Here is a 22,822-nt window from a genome sequence, read left to right as displayed (position 1 = left end):
GATAAGGCATTGTTCTTCATCAATACCACTAACTGTTGCGTGAACCAAGATGCGAACGAGCAGCAGCTTTGCTGTAGGTGTAAACTCACTCCTGTAATTATTAAGTCAAGAAACAGACTATACACCGTTTGATGGCATATAGCAAAATTCTTTATTCCACGTTTAAGTTTTATACTCTTCCAGTCACGTACACACCTAATCCATTATCTATTAGCTGAATTTGAACTTGAAGGGAAATTTACCATATCAATGTGACCACTTGTGTAGTAAATCTCTTCCTCTAAACAGTGACTAGTTTTCCGAGCAGGGCACAAAGACAAAAACAGCTATAGGGGAACAGAGTTATCTTCAAGCATTCACTCAGTTTACTCAGTATGAAGTAACGACTGTGACCTTCCTTCAGGGCAGAGCACCTATAGACCTCTGACAGTGTGTTGTTAACATATGTCAACCCTCTGGCCCATATCTCTGAGGAAGGGCGGCATGCCCTTGGATCTCAGGCTTCACGGGGTGTACTGCTTCAGAGAAAAGGCCTAAGGAATTTTCCAAAGAGCCTAACTCTGTGAGTAACCCAGGGGGGTCCAAGCGTCTTAAGCCTCTGGAAGAAAAGCATGTCATTTTAAACTCACACTGTATTTACTTTGTGTGCTTGATGTAGGATAAGTTTATTTCTAAATATTATCCTACACTAACCCTCACGTTTGGCAAGTAACTAGCCAGTCTCTGTCTCAGGTTCCCAATGAGTGCATGTGAGAATACCAGCTAATTCCTCTTGTTCTCTATGTTTTGCAAACGTTTTTCTTCTTTTTTAAAAAAGTGTTTCCTTCCTAACTACAGGGACCTGTATCCACAACCCTAGTACACTCATCACACCTTTCTTATGTATTGCCTTTTATAAAAGTGCCAATTATAGTTTTCATTCCCAGTGGCTATAGTGGAAATGTGGTCAACAACAAGAGAGCACCTTTTGTCAAGGCAATTCTTACTGCAACATTAGCTATTTTTTTCTTTTTTTTTTTTTCATTAGCTATTTTTTTCTTCTTGTTGGTGTTGTATTTGTGGCCTCTTGATAATTAATTAACGGCACCCATCTTCTTGTCATGGAGGTGGGCATGTGGACTGTGTATTTATCAATCACCTTTTTCCAAAAGTCCCTGTTCATTTCTACGTGACTTTCCTTGAACCTTGGGTCATAAGAAATCTACCTTATTTTTTCCCCAAGCTCCTTGTCTTTCCAATTTTCCTTACTTCCATGCCATTTATATACATCCCTGTGTGTCGATCCCCTTTATGATTTGTTTAATGTGGAGGAAGAGAGATGTTTTAACACAGTATCATGTTTTCAGACACCCAACAAGCCAAGTTCCACAAGGCCATTTAACAAGCTAAGAAGAGCTGCTGGAACAAACTCTAAATTTTGTGACTTAAAATAACTTTACTTCATGCTTATGTGGGGTAGTTCTGTTTCCACAGCACACTTCCTGACGGAGTGGCTTTTTGTGTGGTCACTCAAGGAATCAAGTTTCTTATACTCCTGTGGTTTTGTCCTCCCCTTCATCCCTAGAGTCCTCATCATTCAGCCAAGGTAAAGAATGTGAGGGGAGAAATTACTTAGAGAGGTCTCCTGGGGGATGTAATAGCAGAGAGGTCTCCTGGGACGATGTATCAGGCCCAGCCTGAGAGGGGTTATCATGACTTCCGCCCATGCTCAGTTGGGCTGAACTCAGTCACTAGGGCATTCTTTGCTATAAGGGAAGCTGAGAAGTGGAGTTTGGCCAAGCGCTTGAGAGGAAAGGAAATGAGTTTGGCAAGTAACTAGCCAGTCTCTGTCCCAGGTTCCCAACAAGTGCATGTGAGACTAACAGCTAATTCTCTATTTATTTTTCTAATGATAGGAAAAGGAGAGTATGCAGATATGGGTTATTTGCCTAACCCAAAAAAAAAAAAAATACCCATACCCTTTTTCCTTTTAACTTTGGTCTTTATTACAATCCTATTCTTAGTACGTATGGTCTGGGTGAGACCTTATTCCTACTTAAGGATTGGAAGATGCAAAACTGGTCTTTGCAGAGATGAGTGTTGACTCTTCCTGTCCACAGTAATTGTTTTGAGAACAGAATGAGCATGGAGCCCACTGGGAACCACTATGGAGCACTGAGATGCTTTGCTGCTTCTCAGTGGCTCCATTGGGCTGCATGCATGTCCTTGAACCAGTTCCTCTGGTCCAAGGACATCTCTCTGGACCAGGTGACTGGAACCACAGAGATGTCAGCCTGCCACCGAGGCAGCTGTTCTGCCACCCCAAAGTAACCAAGAGCTACCAAGTGCCACCACATGTTACATGAGATTGAAGCCAACAGAAGGGACTGCAGGGGTGTGGTGGAGAGAAGCCAGGTCCTCTTGCATTGTTTGAGCCCATTGATCTAGCTATGCCTAAGATGGGTTTCCTGCCAATTTTATAGCTCTCTGGACTTAAGCTGGTTTGGGTTGGATTTTTATCACTTAAAGTCAATACTAATTAATTATATTACGGAAAAAAGAGGAAAAAATTCTAGGTAAGAATATGAGGGGGCATCTTCTTGTCCCCTCAAACATGAGCTCATCTTATGTGTTGCTTTGGTTGTGAGGTTAACAATTCCACTCCCTTGCGTTAAATCAAATTTCAGTCGAGACCCATTTGGAATTCCCCTACCGAGGCAAGTTCATTGCCTCCCTAAATCACAAACCCAAAGTGCTTATTTCCCCCAAAGCCTATCTCTCTTTATAGGGTTGTGGAGGGGAAATGGCTTAATTCTCTCTTCCTGGATTTATTCTGGTTTCTCCTAGAGCATGCTTTCCTTTCCAACCTCGCCACCCCTTTCTTCCCTCAGGCCTGCATCCCAGCTGCACCAATCTAGTCACCAATCGTGAAACTTGTTGTAAGAGTTCCCCCCCCCACCTGCACGCCTTTGTTTACATTGTCTTTCTATTTGGTCTACACTGCATTTTTTTTTTATTAAATCATAACTGTATACATTGATATGATCATGGGGCATCATACACTCACTTCATAGACCATTTGACACATTTTTATCACAGTGGTTAACATAGCCTTTCCGGCGTTATCTCAGTTACTGTGCCAAAACCTTTACATTCTACATTTACCAAGTTTCGCAAATACCCCTGTAAGATGCACCAAAGGTGTGATCCCACCGATCCCCCTCCCTCTACCCATCCCCCCTTTCCCACTTCCCCCTATTGTTAAGTCTTGATTTCTTCATGGAAGTTAGATGTATTTTCTCAAGATAGGAGCTATTCAGCTTCACTTTTTGTTTGCATATCTGGAGAAGATTTGATTCCTCCATCAAATACGAACTGTAGTTTGCAGGTTAAAGAATGCTACATTGTCAGAAATTTTGTTGAAGTGCATTAAAGATAGGAACTCTTCATCTGGCCTACAAAGTTTCTGCTGGGAAATCAGCTCCCAAGTAACTAGGGCAACAGGTGAGCCACAGCTGTTAATATGATAGAATTAGCCTTGTAAATCAGGTGGAGCTTATACAGGACAGCTGACAGCATTTTCTATTTTCTATTTTTTTTTTTTTTTTCTTAACATATGATGCAGCTGTGGACAAGTGCCAGACAGAATCTTGGCAGGATTCTGTGGTGGAATATCTCTGCACATTGTTACATCCATCGGCTTGTCTTTAGGAGGCTGGTCCACCTGAACTAAAAGTCATACAGGAGGCTCTGAAGCTCATTTAGAATTCAAGGGCATCAAGGCCGAGTCCAGAGACATTATAAGCGAGTCAATGCTTCCCTTCAATTGGACGCATTTTCTTTGATTCATCACACTGTGGCCAGCAGCACAGTCGCTTTTTTCTTCAAGCTCTCATATGAGGAAGCATTGCTCTCTGGAATGCTAGATGTATCTGTCAAAAAATCAAACAGGATTAACACTCGTACTTAGCACAAATAAACCCACATTTCCTTAGAAATGAACTATAATGCTTAGTTTTATTGTCTTTTTAGGTAATGTATTTCAATTCCTACTGCCAATAAAGAAACTATTACAATATTACCACAGGTGTTAAAATGGGAAATGCCTGTTGAGATGTACTAGATTTATCTTAGGTCCTGATGAATGGTCTTTCTCTATGCAAAATTTTCCCAAACAATGAAAATGTCATTAGACTAAGTGGTAATAACAAAATAAAAGTAAAAAAAATAATTCCATATACGTAGTACTGCATAATAATGTACCTTCTAACATGGGTTGCTGGATGTTAAACATAGCTTACTCTTGGGAAATCCATTGACTAAGTCTATCAGTTTCTTTTGCTCAAGTTTCTGTAATATCCATTACCTCATTTCATATTTACAGTAATCATAAACTTTCATCCACATTTTTTAGATTAAGATATTGATGCTCAGTGGCATAGAACAATTGGCCAAAGATAACATAACTAGCAGCTAGTGATATAGGAATTCATAACCTGGAGGTTTCTTTTGTCTTTGATTTTAACATCTGCCTATCTGCCAATAATGCAAATTGTTGTCAAATGATCTCATAGCACAGTAAAATGCTGAGAAGTGTCTCAAGAATCAGGGAGCGGAAAAAAGAAAAATAAGAACATCAGTCCTGCCTCTACTACTTCTGAGATTTCTATTCCAGTTTCAACAATATATACTACACATATTAGAATTCCTTAGCTGGGCATTGTGGTGGGCATCTGTAGCCCAAGCTACTTGGAAGGCTGAGACAAGAGAATCGCATAAGCCCAGGAGTGGGAGATTGCTGTGAGCTGTGATGTCACAGAACTCTACTGAGTGTGATAAATTGAGAGACTATCTCAAAAACAAAAATTTCTTATAAAGTTTAATTTTTCAAAAAAAATGTTCAAACCATCCTACTGTAGCATGCTGCCTCTGATAACTTATGAAAACTAAGAACTTATCACACACCTTATTTAACCCTACCATCCTGTTAAATACCCTGACCTGTTAGCAGGCCTTCTAAGAAATGATGGGAAACCCAGGGCTCTGTTGAGCCACATACCAGGCTTGCTTTCCTTCAGCTTGCATGGCTTTGAAGAAAACAACTGTGCCAGCATCTTCATAGACATGAGTCCGTTTTTCACAAAAAGCAACCCAATTATTGACAGTACCTGAGGGTTTTTCTTGAGTATTTTATATTCTGGATGACTCTCCAAACAGGGCAGTGACGTGTCCTCCAAAGATGTTGCGGCAGTTTTTTATCACAAATTCCACAAGCTGATTAACGTATAAAAAAAAGAAGCATTTATTTTCATATAACATGTTGATAAATTGCATTTTATATAGTAAACTGAAATTTAAGAAAGTGTATTCTATTTAACTTCTATAAGACATTGTCTTTAAGACATTTCCTTTACAAATGGTGATTCAGTTCCCCAGCAAGTATAATACAAAAACTTCATTACCTTTTCTGCAGAGGCCATTTCTTCTCTGCCTGCAGAAGGATGCCAAATAATACTTGGAGCCATACACACCCCTAAGTGTAAATCATCCATTTCATTTGCCACGGAGTGTTCAGCGATATTACTTAAGACCAGGAACACGTACCTTAAGAGCACAACGTTTCCTCTTGGTAGCTGGTCTAATAGCCTAAATACAGAAAAATGTACTCGGTAAGCAAGGCAATTTATTTTAATCTTGTAAAGGCAGGCAACACCAACTTTGCATGAGGTACAAGGCAAATAGGAACCCAGCTCAGATACCCAAGTTTCAGTTAATGTGGAACCCAATGAAGTGAGAACTGCAGGGAGACAATGAGAAAAGAAACACTGGAGATTTGGGGAGGGGGGCATATTTCTACACTGTCTTCACAACACAATGAAAACTTAGTAGAATTCAGATAAGTGTCATTTAAAAACGAATACTCTTCATGAAATACTTCCCTGAAACTAGCTCAATATGTTGAAGCTTAGGTAAATCTTGCAACATTTAGATTACTCTCAACCACAACCCACCAAAACCTTTCTGATGAAATTAAACAGTAATTAATTTTAAATTGCTCCTTTATTTTTAACTGGCAACACAGAAATGCTGTCTCTAGGTGAAGAACCAAATCCCAGCTGTAAAGACCACCCGGTCCATTCTGAGAGTTCATTGTCTGCTCCACCATCTTCTTTGGTTGATTTTGTTCCAAATATTGCCTCATTCCTTTTTTTTTTTTTTTTTTTTGAGAAAGAGCCTCACTATGTCACCCTGGGTAGAGTGTTGCAGTATCAGTTGTCAGTTGTCACAGCAACCTCAAACTCTTGGGCTCAGGGTGTACTCTCTTGCTCCAGCCCTTTAAGCAGCTGGAACTACAGCCACCTGGCACAATGCCCAGGCATTTTTTCTTTTCTTTTGGCAGGTGTTTCGCCATTGTTTAGCTGGCCCAAGCCGTGTTCAAACCTGGATCTTTCAGTGCGTGTGTCCGGCTCCATAACCACTGTGCAACAGGATGCCGAGCCAAATCTTACCTCCTTTCTATCACTTTTTACATATGTGTCACGTTTTCTTACTTTCTTTTCTACTATTCTCATTTGGTAATTGCTAAAAGATTCTTTTTTTCTTTTCTTTTTCTCTCTCTTTTTATCTCTTAACAATTTTTTTTATTAAATCATAACTGGGTACATTAATGCGTTTATGGGGTACAATGTGCTGATTTTGTGTAAAATTTGGAATGCTTACATTAAACTGGTTAACATAACTTTCACCTCACTTTCTTAATGATAGTGTTAAGACATTTATACTCTACTCTTAATTGATTGACATGTACCCTTGCAATATACACCCTAGGTGAAGTTCCACCAATTACCCACCCTCCACACGTCCTCTTCCCTTCCTTCTCCTCACTCTCCTCTTCCCTCTTTCATTCTGGGCTACAGTTGTGTTTTACCTGATTATTTACCAAAATAATGTATTACTCCTACTCAGAAAACATGGACAAGCTGATATTTATGATTGTTGCTTTTTTAATAAAAGAATCTGCAACCTGAGGAAAACAAGCTGGTCTGACTCCTGTTGTACAAATCACAGAAAAGACTTTCTTCAGCATAATAGTCTGAATAGAAGTATAATTCCTCTGATGAGGAATTATGCAGGACTTTCAAATGGACCAAAAGATTACTGGGTGTATTCTATATAAAATAAGGCATCTAGTAAACGCTTTGGGGATACTATGGGATCCTTAAGCCTTTTCACAAATAGGACTGTTTATATGTCTGTCATTTGAAGATAACTGTTAGCAGTGTACATAAAACATGGCAATAGAATTGAAAAATCTGTGTGGTAGAGAGTCAACAGATTTCTCTGAACCCTTGCTCTGGTAGAAAGGGGGATATTTGCATCATTTTGTAAATTTATTTCAGTATTTCTGGCTCCATTTGGTTCAAATACGTAAGGTTTCATAATGTGCAATCTATAAAGATGGCTACACTATCTTACTGATTTCCTTATTATTAATTTAACCAGAAGCATTGATATGCATTTATTTCATATTTTCATGAGAGACATAATATTTTATTTTATCTCACTTTCTTTTATTTGTGTATGTATGTATTTATTTATTTATTTTGAGACAGAGTCTCACTATGTCGCCCTTAGTAGAGTGCTGTGGCATCACAGCTCACAGCAACTGCACAGCCTTGATCTTAAGCAATTCTCTTGCCTCAGGCTCCCAAGAAGCTCCTCAGGCACTCAACACAATGCTGGGCTATTTTTGTTGTTGTTGCTGTTATTGTTGTTTGGGACAGGCCAGGTTTGAACTTGCCAGTCCCGTTGTATGTGGCCATCATTCTGGCCTCTGAGCTACAGGGTCTGAGCCAACATAGCCTTTTAAAAAATATTTATCTTTTAATGGTACATAGGATAAATACATATATGAATGATATGTGTATTATAAATATAGATAAGTGATATTGTGAACAATGACCAAACAAATATGTAGAATTTGATGCTATCTAAATGGCTTACACCAAACCCTAATGGAAGTGGAGTTATGATTATGCCACATGGCTTAGTTTCTGGTATCTTCAATATCTGTACTATGTTCCAACAATCCCCAAAAGTATGCATATAATTCATATTTAAAAGATGTTCAAGGAAAAATATCTATACTAAACAATAACATGCACGTAAATGATAATGAGTGTCCTGAATTTTCACAGAACGCACACTCTTTAGTCAGAGTAAATAAACATTTCTTTTCTATTCTCTTATCATGTAGGATATATCCAAGAAAGGACTATTGAATTGGTCCCAAAATTTCCCTTGGCATGAGAAGAAACAATTTACTTTTTGTGATCATACTGACACTGTACAACTCCCTTTTTTACTGACATGTCTCAAGAAGCTGAGCTGAGTGATTCTCTGCTTTGTTCCCACAATATTCTCTAAATATCTCTTTTATAGGACAGATTATACTGCACTGACAGTAATTTCTTGGTTTATCTATCTTTCCCAAACTGAATTTCTTGAGAAGAGGAAATAAGTCATTTTCTCTCTATGACTTCAGTTCATGAATTAATAGAGTTGTTTAATTACTTTGATATTTACCAAAATTAACATCATAAATTTAGCCTGTGTTATGCTGCATTAATTCACTTCCAAAAACCACAGTTGACTCCCCTTTCTGACTCTTCCATGCAAGTTTCAATTTGCAAGTCTTATTGGGGTTTCTGGCAGGGTTCCATTTGATTGTGTCTCTAGATATTTTACATTTCTTCATTTTTGTGTCTCTCAAAAATTTCATAGTGACCCACATAACAGCTAGTGAATTAATTAATAATAGCTCTTTTTATTCATTAAAAGTCAGGTACACAGAAGGGGCACAATGTTCAAGCATTCCATGCTTATAGGATTAGTGAGAAAACAATGACAGTGACAAGCTAATAGAAGCCAACTTTTAACCTGGTGCCCATGAATATAACTTTGACTTTTAGTAGACAAATTATAAAATGTAAGGTATAAAATTAATTTTTGAGACATAAATGTTAAAATAATTACCTTTTAATTTTTTCAATTTTCTGTCTGTCGCTGCTTTTCTCCATTACGGACAGCCACTCATGGTAGAGCCTTGATAAAAAAATGCTTTCCGGAATGTTTTTTAGAAAATCCTTACACAGAGGAAAAGCAAATGTGTTAAGGCATTATTCTCATATCAAGTATATGCTAGAGAAGTCAGAAAGAATACAACTTGTTTCAAAGTTTAGTGAAGTCCTCCCTTCCATGACCTACACAGAATTCTGTGCCAATTCACCACTGACTTTTCAACAAAGAAATGAATGCTTTGATTTTTTTTTTCCCAAATAAACCCGTAGGAATAACTAAAGTCAGAATAACTGTGGGAAAGCTAAAGGACTCTCTATTTGGGTGGAACCTCCTCTGTGTACACATTTTAGCAGACTTGTACGACATCCTATGTTCTGGTGTTAAGGTGGTCTTCATGCCATCAGTATATGATATGGGAATGTTAAAAGAGCAAGTTTGACTCCACTTTACTGTTTATTCTTTTTCTGTTATGTTCCATTACCTTCAAAACCGGTTCCTCTTCTGTGTCCCTCCATTGTATAACTATGAATGCACTCCTCTAAAATTGTTAGTGATGTAAGTTACTAACTACACTGGTGATTATATCCTTGGTGATTATCCCTTTTTCTGATCATGTTGTTTCTGACCCTCACCTGCGAGTCCCCCTCCCTACATTACCTTAGGAGATTGTAGATTGTATTTTTTTGTGAAAATAAATTACTAAGTGCTCTTGTGATCATAGCCTAATAAACTGACTAACACACCTCACTCTCTGTTGCTTTCGCTTCTGGAATTATGCATGCTTGACCCCTAGAAAAAACTTCATTTTAAGACACTGGGGCAGTTGCCAGCCGGCTTTTCAATAAAAGTTCTCCTCTTTAATTTGACTTGTCTGGTGGTGTGGTCTTTGAGGGGACTTCTGGACATAACATAATAGAGATTCCAGGGAGGTTCTCCAGACACTGACACTGCCGCTACTTAGGCGGCCTGCAGGGTGAGCTTTCGTTAGAAGCCCCCTGGAAACTTTCCAGGGAACCTATAGTACCCAGTGCAATCAGGAGAAAAGCTGACAATCACTCATAAATTCTGCCAAAGTCCCTCCGGAGGGAAGAAATTTAAACACCTGTATCTGCCAAGTGTCTGCAAACATGAGTATAACAACTTGTTGTGTACATTTCTTGTTGTGCTTATTTGTTCTTGTAGGCCACTGTGAAAATATATAACTGTTTGTTGTATTTGTTTGTTGTGAGTTGTGTAGAGCCTTTAGGAACCTCTGAGGGAAAGCCAAAGGGGATGGAGCTGTGGACAGGAACCCCAGGTTGCTGGGCTATTGGCCTGTCAGAGACTGTCAGAAGCTTGTGTCAGTAGAGCATCCCACCCCTGAAAATGCTGGAAGAAAAACCAATGGTGAGTTTTAGCCCAGCCGGAGACAGCAAGACATTTCTGCTGCTGAGACATCGTTGCTGTGGCCTCAGTCCACAGGGAAATTGGGGTTCAGAGGGCAGGTGAAAAGGGACTTTGATTTCTATCCTCAAGAATGATGCCTGAGGTTGGTCCTGTAAACCTGTGAGACAGTAACCTCATACTCCTGGGCTTTGGGCCTGTCAGAAGCAGTAACCCTGGGTTACTGAGCTATTGGCCCATTGGGGGCTCCCACAGAACACTGGGATGCTGATGGGGACCCCTAACCACAGTTACACAAAATTACATATTTTAGTTCATTCCTATTCCATTTATGTCTTATGCATTTAGTTAATATATTTTAGTTTGTACTTTTGCTTTTTTACAACATAGTGTTTTCATCACCAAAACCAGACTCACCCCTAATCTGTCTTTTCAAACATTTGAAGGATATTTTTCCACAGAGAGAGTTCTCCAAGGAACACCTTAGGACCCTTTCTGAACTTGAGTGATGAGCTTTTCATGTGGGATGCCCCCCTATCCATTCACAGGTGCTTTTGAGCCTTTTCTTTAACAGTTTAGAAAACAGCCTCAGAGAATCTAGTCAAGATGATTGGTGGAGATGGATGAGACCACCTTGGGAGGGAGAGTTCAGATGCACCTGGTGGTTTCTGCTGAGTCTTGGTTTTTGATGAGTCTTCAGGGAGTCAAACACAGGGAGGAACTGGCATGCAGGAACAGGCACTTACACAGGCAGACGTCCAAGACAAGGTAAGATCCATCTGGGGTTCCCACAATTTGGGTGGAAGTGGGGGGTCTGATCAACCTCTGAGTCTGTTGAGTGGTGTATGAGTGTGTGTATTGGTTCTGAGCGTATAGAAATGTGAGAGTAAGTGTGGACTAATAGACATAGTTCATGTCAGGCCCTTGTCTGTCTTGTTGTTTTATGTCATTTGTTCAGGGTTCATGGGAAAATTGGTCTCGGCCTGAAACAAACAGTCTTGGAGACATTTGTGAGTGGATTGCAGATCTTTTCATTCAAGGGATCCTTCAAGACTTTGCTCCTTCTGAGATCTCCTTCTTTACCTACTTGCTCTTATGTGTCCTACAACGCTCACCACTTGGTGTGCCTTTGACCTGGCAATCACTGGTCTCTTCATCCGTATTATTGCTATTTGGCTTGGTAGTGCTGCCCCTCTAGAGTAGTCCTCCAAATGGTGTGTGGCTCTGACTACTTGTTTTATCTCTTTGTGGCGACCTTGTTCATACTTCTGTCCCCACCCAGTGTATTTTTCCCAGCTAGTTCTAATTCTTCTGCATCTCCCTAGCTCGTTGATGCCTCATCCTCACCAGACTTTGGGTCCCTCTTTTTTCTATCACCTGGGGAAGACTCTTCCATCATAGCAGTAGCTCTCGACATGAGGCCCTCTCTTTTTCCTAGTCTAGGGAGGTCTCTATTGCAGGAAGTGATGACACTCTTGAACTACATAAAGACCCTGGAGACTTGTCTGTTCCATTCTCCCACTATTAGAATTGTTACTCAGAGTGTCTTTCCTTCCAGGATTCTCACTCTTAGCATTTGCCCCATTGTGGTACTCTTGGTTCCCATCAGTCAAGAGAGGAATTGTGTAGTTTTTATAATATTATCATCCCCTGTTGGCTCCAAAATTTCCATCCTGTTGACTTGTTAGTACATGTATTTTGTCAGCCTATCACATTTCCTGTAAGCCTCCATTCTTATGCAGGCAACAGGGTTGTTGCCGGAATGGCAATGATGACTGGTTAGAAATCCAGACGTATTAAAAGGAGTTCTGATTCCTTTCACTGCCTATAAAGACTAGCCCACTCCTTTTAATTGACACCTGCTATTAAAGGTGCCATTAAAGGACCAGAGAACACCACTCAACCTCAAGTGAGAATCTAAGGTATTTCAAAAAACACCAATGTCCTCATGTCACTCTAGTATTATATTTTTATTTTTGTCAGAGATGTAATAAGAAAAAAAATAGATCGATTCCAAGGCATTGCCTGTTCTATCGTATCTTCTACTAGACATGTGCCTGGATGATTGTGATTCAGGTTTATTGTCACAAAAGCTGACCATTTGGGGGTTAGGCTATTGAGTTTTCTAATTCCAAACTAATTTGAACTATTGCACCCATTATAAAAGTCAGATAGAGAAGAGGAAAATTTGTGATTTCAAATAGGGCAATTCTTTTAAAAACCTCCATAGAGAACATACTCATGATTGCTCTTGAAGAACAACATTAAATCTTACAACTACCCTTGAATGAAAATAACTTGGAACCATCTTAACTAACTCTGCCACAGTTGGAATAACAACTTAGGAGAGGTTTTGAATTGCAGTCATGAACCCCCAGCACATGACTAAACATCTCTTGTCTTTCAAAGCAGAACCTAGGCCTCAGAAGAATTTCACAATTCATTTGAGCTGAGATTTCACAGGACTAAAGAGCAATGTCTCCTGAAAAGTCAGATGTATCCAAGTTAGCAAATCTCAAACAATTTTTGTCCAATCACACTGGGAAGACTTACACTTCTATTTCAGTAAAACCAGAAGACTATGTTAATTAGTCGCATGTAAGCACTCCAATTTCTACAGATAATCAAGACATTGAATCCCATCATGACAAAATTGTATTCATGATTTGTGTACAAATGACTTAATGAAAAAAAAGAACATGAGTGAAAAATTAAAAGAATACTTAAGTACCATTTCAAAACAGACTTAAAAATAAGAAAACAGAAGTTTACAATTTTGTGGTGAAAAATATGTCCCTTTTCACAACCACTTAGAGAAAATGGGTGTAAAACGCAGTTGTACAATAAAACTTCAATTACCCAAAATCCATTTAACCAGATTCTTCAATCATTATGATTCTTTTTTGGTTGCCCCTTTAAAAAAAATAATATTCTTGTCATTCGAATCACAATTTAACACTTAAAATACCATTGTTCTTTGCAATAGCCTCAGCAATTTAGTACATTTTGAGAAGTGTATTTTTATGAAAAACAGCATGCTGAGAAGATAGTTTGATTTTCTTAAAAAAAGAGATGGAAGAAAACCTGATTTCATGAAAAACATTTATTATGCCAATGTACAGGCACAATATTCATATCCTTGGCATATATAATTTGCTTAAAGGACCATGTATGTCTGTATTATATTCTAGGATGGAAGAATAAGTACAAACCCTTTGCAAAACTGAATACATGACAATAAATCAAGTTCTCCATTTTTTTGAGTGATATTTATTTGAAAATGTCTGAATCAGGATTTGTTGAAGAAGAGACATGGCCCATGTATGAAGAAATGTAATTGATCGTAAAGTCATGAAGTAAGATTGTCCAACAAGAGGGCCACTCTGCTGAACTAGAGGTAGGCAAGATTCATTGTCATCATGTTTCCCTGAGATTCAGGCTGAGGGATGGTCTCTACCACTGGCTCTGGTTGATTCCAATCCTTTGGGAGATGAAGGCCTAAGAAAGTCCTGTAGAAGCTATTGCCAGGGACAGAAGCTGTGCTAAAAGCTGATTTTAGGTCTAGGTTTTCAAAAAAATAAATAAATGATCGACTTTTAATCTTCTAAAACAAACAAACTTTCAATGTCAAATCCGATATCCAGGTAAACTGGGTTTCATTTATGATGGTTAAAATAAATACTTTAATGACATTCACATGTTGAAGAAATTTGCCATAACCAAACCAGCTCTTCAGGATATTCCCAGAACTATCCTCCATAATGATAAGCCCAATCCTGTACCACAAAAGTAAACTCATTCAGAAACTTTTGATGAAACTCCAACTTCCACAGTGGTGAAAGGATTAAAAATGTCTACTGGACTTTTGAAAAACTCAATACCCAAAATTTTACCAGACTTATCAATATTCTCCATTAATGTGAATGGCTTAAACTGTCCTCTAAAGAGGCAAAGGTTGGCTGACTGGATACAAAAACTCAGGCCAGATATTTGCTGCATACAAGAATCACATCTTACCTTAAAAGATAAATATAGACTCAGGGTGAAATGATGGTCGTCCATATTTCAGGCAAATGGTAATCAGAAAAAAGCAGATGTTGCAAATCTATTAGCAGATACAATAGGCTTTAAACCAACAAATGTAAGGAAGGATAAGAATGGTCACTTCATATTTGTTAAGGGTAATACTCAATATGATGAGATTTCAATTATTAATATTTAAGCACCCAACCAGAATGCGTCTCAACTTATAAGTGAAACACTAACAGACATGAGCAACTTGATTTCCTCCAGCTCCATAATGTCGGAGATTTCAACACTCTTTTGACATTGTTGGATAGATCCTCCAATAAGAAGCTGAGCAAAGAAATTTTAAAATTAAACCTAACCAACATTTGGATTTAGCAGACATCTACAGAATATTTCATCACAACAAAACTGAATACACATACTTCTCATCAGCCCACGGGACATACTCCAAAATCGATCACATCTTAGGTCACAAGTCTAACCTCAGTATATTTAAAGGAATAGAAATTATTCTTTGCATCTTCTCAGACCACCATGGAATAAAAGTTGAACTCAGTAACAGCAGGAATCTGCATATTCATACAAAAACATGGAAGTTAAATAACCTTATGCTGAATGATAGCTGGGTCATAGATGAGATTAAGAAGGATAACCTGAAATTTTTAAAACAAACAACAATGAAGACACAAATTATCAGAACCTCTGGAATGCTGCAAAGGCAGTCCTAAGAGGGAAATTTATAGCACTGCAAGCTTTCCCCAAGAGAATGAAAAGAGAGGAAGTTAACAACTTAATGAGACATCTCAAGTAACTGGAAAAGGAAGAACACTCCAACCCAAAACCCAGTAGAAGAAAAGAAATAACCAAAATTAGAGCAGAATTAAATGAAATTGAAAAAAAAAAAAAGAATTATACAACAGATCAATAAATCAAAAAGATTTTTTTTGAAAATGTCAATAAAACAGATAAACCTTTGACTAACCTAACCAGGAAGAAAAGAGTAAAATCTCTAATTTCATTAATCAGAAATGACTAAGAGGAAATAACCATAGACTCCTCAGAAATTCAAAAAATCCTTAATGAATATTACAAGAAACTTTCTTCTCAGAAATATGAAAATCTGAAGAAAATTGAAAAATACTTGGAAGCACCTCACCTTGCACAATTTAGCCAGAATGAAGTGGAAATGTTGAACAGCCCTATATCAAGTTCTGAAATAGCATCAACCATACAAAATCTCCCTAAAATGAAAAGCCCGGGACCAGATGGCTTCACATCAAAATTCTACTAAACCTTTAAAGAGGAAGTAGTATCGATATTACTCATCCTGTTCCAAAATACAGAAAAAGAATGAAGACTACCCAGCACGTTCTATGAAGCAAACATCACCCTGATCCCCAAGCCAGAAGAAGACCCAACAGGAAAAGAAAATTATAGACGAATATCACTAATAAATATACAAGCAAAAATATTCAACAAGATCCTAACAAGCAGAATCCAGCAACACATCTAACAAATTATATATCATGATCAATTTGCTTTTCTCCCAGGGTCTCAAGGATGGTTCAATATACGTAAAACAAATTAAAAAACAAAGAACATATAATTCTCTCAATTGATGCAGAAAAGCTTTAGATAATATCCAGCATTCCTTCATGATCAGAACACTTAAGAGAATTAGAAAGGGGAAAGGGAAGGGAGGGAGGGAGGAGGGAGGGAGAAGGAGGGGCATTAATGGGATTACACCTGCGGTGCATCTTACAGGGGTATATGTGAATCCTAGTAAATGTGGAAATGTAAAGATCCATTTTCTTAGCAAAATAACTAAGAAAATGCTACAAAAGCTATGTTAACTAATGTGACGAAAATGTGTGAAACGATCTATGAACCAAGTGTATGGCGCCCCACGATCACACTAATGTACACAGCTATGGTTTAATAAAAATAAATAAATAAATAAAAAGAAAATTAATATAGCAGGGACATTTCTTAAACTGATAGAGGCCATCTACAGCATACACACAGCCAATATCGTATTGAATGGAATTAAATTGAAATCATTTCCACTCAGATCAGGAACCAGACAAGGCTACCCATTGTCTCCATTGCTCTTTATTGTTTTTTTTTTTTTTTTTTTTTTTTTGTGTAGAGACAGAGTCTTACTTTATGGCCCTCAGTAGAGTGCCGTGGCCTCACACAGCTCACAGCAACCTCCAACTCCTGGGCTTCAGTGATTCTCTTGCCTCAGCCTCCCAATCCATTGCTCTTTAACATTGTAATGGAAGTTTAACCATTGCAATTAGGGAAGAGAAGGCAATCAAGGGTATCCATATAGGGTCAGAAGAGATCAAACGTTCGCTCTTTGCAGATGATATGATTGTCTATATGGAAAACACCAGGATTCTACTACAAAACTCTTAGAAATAATCAAGGAATACAGGAGTGTCTCAGATTACAAAATCAACATTCATAAATCAGTAGCCTTTATATATACCAACAATAGTCAAGATGAAAAAAACAGTTAAGTACTCTATTCCATTCACAGTAGTGCCAAAGAAGATGAAATATTTGGGAGTTTATCTAACAAAGGACGTGAAAGATCTCTCTAAAGAGAACTATGAAACTCTAAGAAAATAAATAGCCGAAAATGTTAACAAATGGAAAAACATACCAGGCTCCTGGCTGGGAAGAATCAACATTGTTAAAATGTCCATACTACCCAAAGCAATATACAACTTTAATGCAATCCCTATTAAAGCTACATTATCATACTTTAAAGACCTTGAAAAAAATAATACTTAATTTTATATGGAATCAGAAAAAAACCTCGAATAGCCAAGACGTTACTCAGAAATAAAAACAAAGCAGAGGACTCATGCTACCGAACCTCAGACTATACTATAAATCGATAGTGATCAAAACAGCATGGAACTGGCACAAAAACAGAGAGGTAAATATATGGAACAGAATAGAGAACCAAGAGATGAACCAAGCTACTTACCATTATTTGATCTTTGAAAAGCCAATTAAAAACATTTAGTGGGGAAAAGATTCCCTGTTTAACAAATGGTGCTGGATGAACTAGCTGGCAACCTGTAGAAGACTGAAACTGGACCCACACCATTCACCATTAAATAAGACAGACTCTCACTGGATTAAAGATTTAAACTTAAGACATGAAACTATAAAAATACTAGAAGAGAGTGCAGGGAAAACTTTTGAAGAAATCAGTCTGGGTGAGTATTTTATGAGGAGGACCCCCCGGGCATTTGAAGAAGATACAGGAATACACTACCTCCACGAGTGCTGTGAGAATGCCCCCCCTTGGAGTTGTTATAAACACAATAAAACCTAATATGTCATAATGAAATGCATATTCTAATACAATATGATCCCCTTTTGAGGAAAACTGGAGGGGGAGGTTGTTTTATTTATAATCCTCTAAATCTAGGTAAATTGTACAAATAGTGTCACAAAGAGCTATTAATACACAAGAGTGTATTTGGTCTGGACAAGAGACAACTTAACAGATTAACAGACAAAGTCAAGGTGTGATGAAATGCTAAGCAACAACTAGGGTAGGGGTTATTTTTCTTTTTTTCTCTCTTTTCTTTTTATTGTTGGGGATTCATTGAGGGTACAATAAGCCAGGTTACACTGATTGCAATTGTTAGGTAAAGTCCCTCTTGCAATCATGTCTTGCCCCCATAAAGTGTGACACACACCAAGGCCCCACCCACCTCCCTCCTTCCCTCTTTCTGTTTTCCCCCCCCATAACCATAATTGTAATTAATTGTCCTCATATCAAAATTGAGTACATAGGATTCATGCTTCTCCATTCTTGTGATGCTTTACTAAGAATAATGTCTTCCATGTCTATCCAGGTTAATACGAAGGATGTAAAGTCTCCATTTTTTTAATGGCTGAATAGTATTCCATGGTATACATATACCACAGCTTGTTAATCCATTCCTGGGTTGGTGGGCATTTAGGCTGTTTCCACATTTTGGCGATTGTAAATTGAGCTGCAATAAACAGTCTAGTACAAGTGTCCTTATGATAAAAGGATTTCTTTCCTTCTGGGTAGATGCCCAGTAATGGGATTGCAGGATCAAATGGGAGGTCTAGCTTGAGTGCTTTGAGGTTTCTCCATACTTCCTTCCAGAAAGGTTGTACTAGTTATGGGACTTCATTAAACTGAAAAGCTTCTGTACAGCTAAGGGTAGGGGTTATTTTTCATACAGGATGTGGTCCCTAAAAGTGAAGGGTGATTTCCCAAATCACTCCAGATTCCCCAGTTCATTCAAAATCGATAAACAAGTCAGAGGGAGAATGTGGCTCCCATGCTTCTAGAAGGAATCACGAAAAGCTTTTGTATTCCCTCTCATGATGTTTTTAAAACCATCATATTTGTTATTGTCTAAATTGAATTGTGGGTGAAAACAATTTCCTGTTCACCTGCACTGTTTGTTTCCTGAGAAGACATCTAGAAACACTGGTTTTCTGAGCTAAGTCAAAGTAATATAGGATTTTCCTTTGTCAATATTGAGACTTTTACCACTGGGGAGAACCTGTTCTCTCTCTCCCTCCCTCCCTCTCTCTCAGCAAAGCATATTTCCTTCTCTCTCTAAATGGATTTTCTGAAACAATCTGTTTCCCTTTCTCTCTTCCAGATGCTCAAGATACAGCACTGTACAAAAAGTCATTGGCTGGTGTCGTTCTTGTCTTTTTCTGCCACATTAACCCAGTAGGGGGTTTAACAGCCTGAGGTTTTGAAAAGCTGTTGTCAAGTCCTGAAAGCTCCCAAATGCAACTTAAATGGTTATTAGCTAGTAGGATACATCCCTGCATTCTAATACCTCCATTTAAATAACAATAATAAAGAAAATAATAACAATAAGAGTAAACTCCATGCCTTCACAGCCATGATCATAGCCTACCACCCACAGACCACACAGTCTACAGGGCATTTATACAGGATCTAGGAGTGAGGGTCTGTCTTTTGGTTTAGTGGTGGGCACGCCTGATTTCACAGGCTGCCAGCAGGGGTCGCCCAAGTCATCTAGGAGCCAAATCAGAGCTTTCATGACATTGTGGATAATTCCTTTAAAGAATCCAAGGCACAGCCTAAATGCCCACCCACCCAGGAATGGATTAACAAGCTGTGGTATATGTATACCATGGAATACTATTCAGCCATTAAAAAAATGGAGACTTTACATCCTTCATATTAACCTGGATGGACGTGGAAGACATTATTCTTAGTAAAGCATCACAAGAATGGAGAAGCATGAATCCTATGTACTCAATCTTGATATGAGGACAATTAATGACAATTAAGGTTATGGGGGGGGAAGCAGAAAGAGGGATGGAGGGAGGGGAGTGGGGCCTTAGTGTGTGTTACACTTTATGGGGGCAAGACATGATTGCAACAGGGACTTTACCTAACAATTGCAATCAGTGTAACTGGCTTATTGTACCCTCAATGAATCCCCAACAATAAAAAAAAAAAAGAAAAGAAAAGAAAATGGAGTTAACTTGGTCCTTACAGTTATGTTAAAAATTAAAATGTGAGATGAGGAAATTTCCAGGAAAATGCCCTTATTTTCTGCTTTTAGAAACCAAAAGAATGTCTCATTATGGTGTTGCATCCGAGAATCAGAATCCCCAAGAGAGAGCTGGACACCAATGCAAATCACATGAGGGCATTTATTCAGGCTCGAGCCAAGGCGGTCGGCCTTCCCCCAGATGCAGCTGGTGAGACCTAGAGCCTAGAGCCGTGTACTCGTCGTGGGTGGGGGTTTTTATGCAGTGGATATGGGGTGAGGGGCGTGGGAAGCAAAGCGTGGCCTTTGGATTGGTTATCTCTATGCCTATACTAGAATTTAAAGCTGATAGGGTTCCGCCAATCTCAATGGCCACAAGGGTGGGGGGTGGGGTGGGGAGGGTTCTGACACACTCCGGGAGATAGGGACACATCCCAGGAGACAGGGCTATCCCTTTATGTTCATCTACATAGAGATGAAATGGTTTTGTAATATCAGGGAGTCCCAAAGTGGGGGAAGAGAGCAGAGCAGTCTTAAGTTCTCTTTCTGTTGTCCATTTGAAGGGGTGTCCCTCCCTCATGGCTTCATAGAGGGGTTTTGCAATTTCAGCAAAGCCTGGTACCCAAAGTCAACAGAACCCTGCAGACCCCAAAAAGTCTCGCACTTGCCTGGGGTTTGTTGGGGTTGGGATCTTAAGTACAGTCTGCTCCCTGGCCTCAGTGAGCCATCTCTGTCCATCCTTAAGGGTATATCCCAGGTAACTCACAGTTTGCTGACAGATCTGGGCCTTCTTTTTTTTTTTTTTTGTAGAGACAGAGTCTCACTGTACTGCCCTCGGGTAGATTGCTGTGGCGTCACACGGCTCACAGCAACCTCTAACTCTTGGGCTTAAGCCATTCTCTTGCCTCAGCCTCCCAAGCAGCTGGGACTACAGGCGCCTGCCACAACGCCCGGCTCTTTTTTGTTGCAGTTTGGCCGGGGCTGGGCCTGAACCCGCCACCCTCGGCATATGGGGCCGGCGCCCTACTCACTGAGCCACAGGTGCCGCCCCGATCTGGGCCTTCTTTGCTGATGCTCGATATCCCTGTCCCCCACCCCCCCCAAGTGTGACGAGCAGGTCTCAGTTAGTCTCTCCCACCTGGGGTTAGGGATTCTAGGCTACTTGAAGAGAAGACTTTTTAACTCCCCTAAAACAGGATCCCAGGAATTTGAGCAGAAAGTAATTATTGACCTAAGTGTGATTATGCTATAGCTTTTAAAAACTATTATGCCTTTCTAATGTAGCTTATTACCTAGAGTTCAACATCTACTTATCTTAGATGGAATATTTTGCTGAAGATCCTTTCTGTAAATCAATTACAGTCATGTGCCACCTAACAAGCTTATGTCAACAATAAACTACATATGTCATGGTAATCTCATAAAAATATAACAAGGCTATACAGGTGTACCTTTTAAAAATCTTTTCTACTATATTTTTACTGTATCTTTTCTATATTTAGATACACAAATACTTCACCACTGTGTTATAGTTGCCTGCCATATTTAGTACCATAACATACTGTACAGATTGGTTACCTAGGAGCAATAGGCCATATCATATAGCCTGGGTATATAACAGGATACACGTATACCACCTATACCACAACAACTAAATTGCCTAATGCATTTTTTTAATTTATTTATTTTTTATTGTTAAATCATAGCTGTGTACATTAGTGCAATCAAGGGGTATAATGTGCTGCTTTCATATACAATCTGAAATATTCTCATCAAACTGTTCAACGTAGCCTTCATGGCATTTTCTTAGTTACTGTATATAGGCATTTGTATTCTGCATTTAGTAAGTTTCACCTGTACCCATTCTAAGATGCACCTAGATGTGGTCCCACCCATTACTCTCCTTCCACCAAAACCTCCGCCCTCCCTTCCCCTTCCTTGGCCCTTTCCCCATAATTGCATTTTTTTTAATGATGCAGTTTCAAGCTCCTCCTCACATGGCAAGCAATGCATAACTGTATGTGAAATCCCTTAATTAGGGATTAAGTTGCTAAAGTAATTTCTAAAGTTATCATTATTTACTATGTATGAGATTTTTTTTTAAGGAACCAAAAATGTGTTTTGTGTCAGGGGAACTTAATTTGGGGCTAGATTTTTGATTATTTAAGTTGCTTCAGAGTTTTGCAAAGTGTTTTGTTTTGAAGAAGGGAGTGAAAGAGAAAGTGGTTGAAGTCTGAAAAAGTATTTGAAGTTTTATTCTATTTAGGGTAAATTATTATAATTCTATTTAAATAAAACCAGTAAAGAAAATGTCAAACTTTAAGAATACTAGTTTCTTCCCAGCTACTCGGGAGACTGAGGCAAGAGAATCGCTTAAACCCAAGAGTTTGAGGTTGCTGTGATGCCATATGGCACTCTACTGAGGGCCACATAGTAAGACTCTGACTCAAAAAAAAAAAAAAAAGAATACTCATTTCCTGTGAAATGTGAGAGGAAGGAAGAAAGTCAGCACCAATTTCAGAAATCTGATTCTAACAACAGGTCATCTCTAAATGAGGTAAATCTTGGAATCACCTCCAACTTTAAAACCATTACTGTGTACCAAGTCATATGCTAGATTCTGGGAAAAAGACGAACCACTATTTTATCTCCAAGTGAGAGAGACAAACCTCTCTCCTGTATCCGCAACCATATTAGAATTCTAACAGTCCTCACTTCTGCTCTCCAAACTTCAAATAAGGGGTCAGAGCCAAGAGCCAGGACTTTAGTAAAAGCACCAGAAATACTCTCAGAGTTCCACATTT

General features: G+C 38.8%; 1 protein-coding gene and 1 long non-coding RNA gene across 3 annotated transcripts in view; one reads left to right on the top strand and one right to left on the bottom strand.

Annotated features, from left to right (window-relative positions):
- Positions 1–3,871: 3,871 nt before the first annotated feature.
- LOC128579285 (uncharacterized) lies at positions 3,872–9,131 on the bottom strand. The gene is made up of 4 exons (XR_008378113.1): positions 9,016–9,131; positions 5,584–5,625; positions 5,148–5,253; positions 3,872–3,911 (listed from the first exon to the last, which is right to left on the bottom strand). It is a non-coding gene; the product is annotated as an uncharacterized LOC128579285 (long non-coding RNA).
- A 1,960-nt stretch (positions 9,132–11,091) lies between these two features.
- The window catches only part of LOC128579277 (leucine-rich repeat-containing protein 37A2-like), a 63,865-nt gene continuing 52,134 nt past the window's right edge, over positions 11,092–22,822 (top strand). For both annotated transcript variants that reach the window (XM_053581443.1, XM_053581444.1), the window contains exon 1: positions 11,092–11,211. In XM_053581443.1, the coding sequence (XP_053437418.1) occupies positions 11,096–11,211 (116 nt within the window). In that variant the 5' untranslated portion in view covers positions 11,092–11,095. The remainder of the gene's footprint in view (positions 11,212–22,822) is intronic.

The sequence above is a fragment of the Nycticebus coucang genome, unplaced genomic scaffold, assembly GCF_027406575.1.
Source record: "Nycticebus coucang isolate mNycCou1 unplaced genomic scaffold, mNycCou1.pri scaffold_43, whole genome shotgun sequence".
NCBI classification, from domain to species: Eukaryota; Metazoa; Chordata; class Mammalia; order Primates; family Lorisidae; genus Nycticebus; species Nycticebus coucang.
Note: the sequence above shows the minus strand (reverse complement) of the source record. Positions and strands in the feature narration are given on the sequence as shown.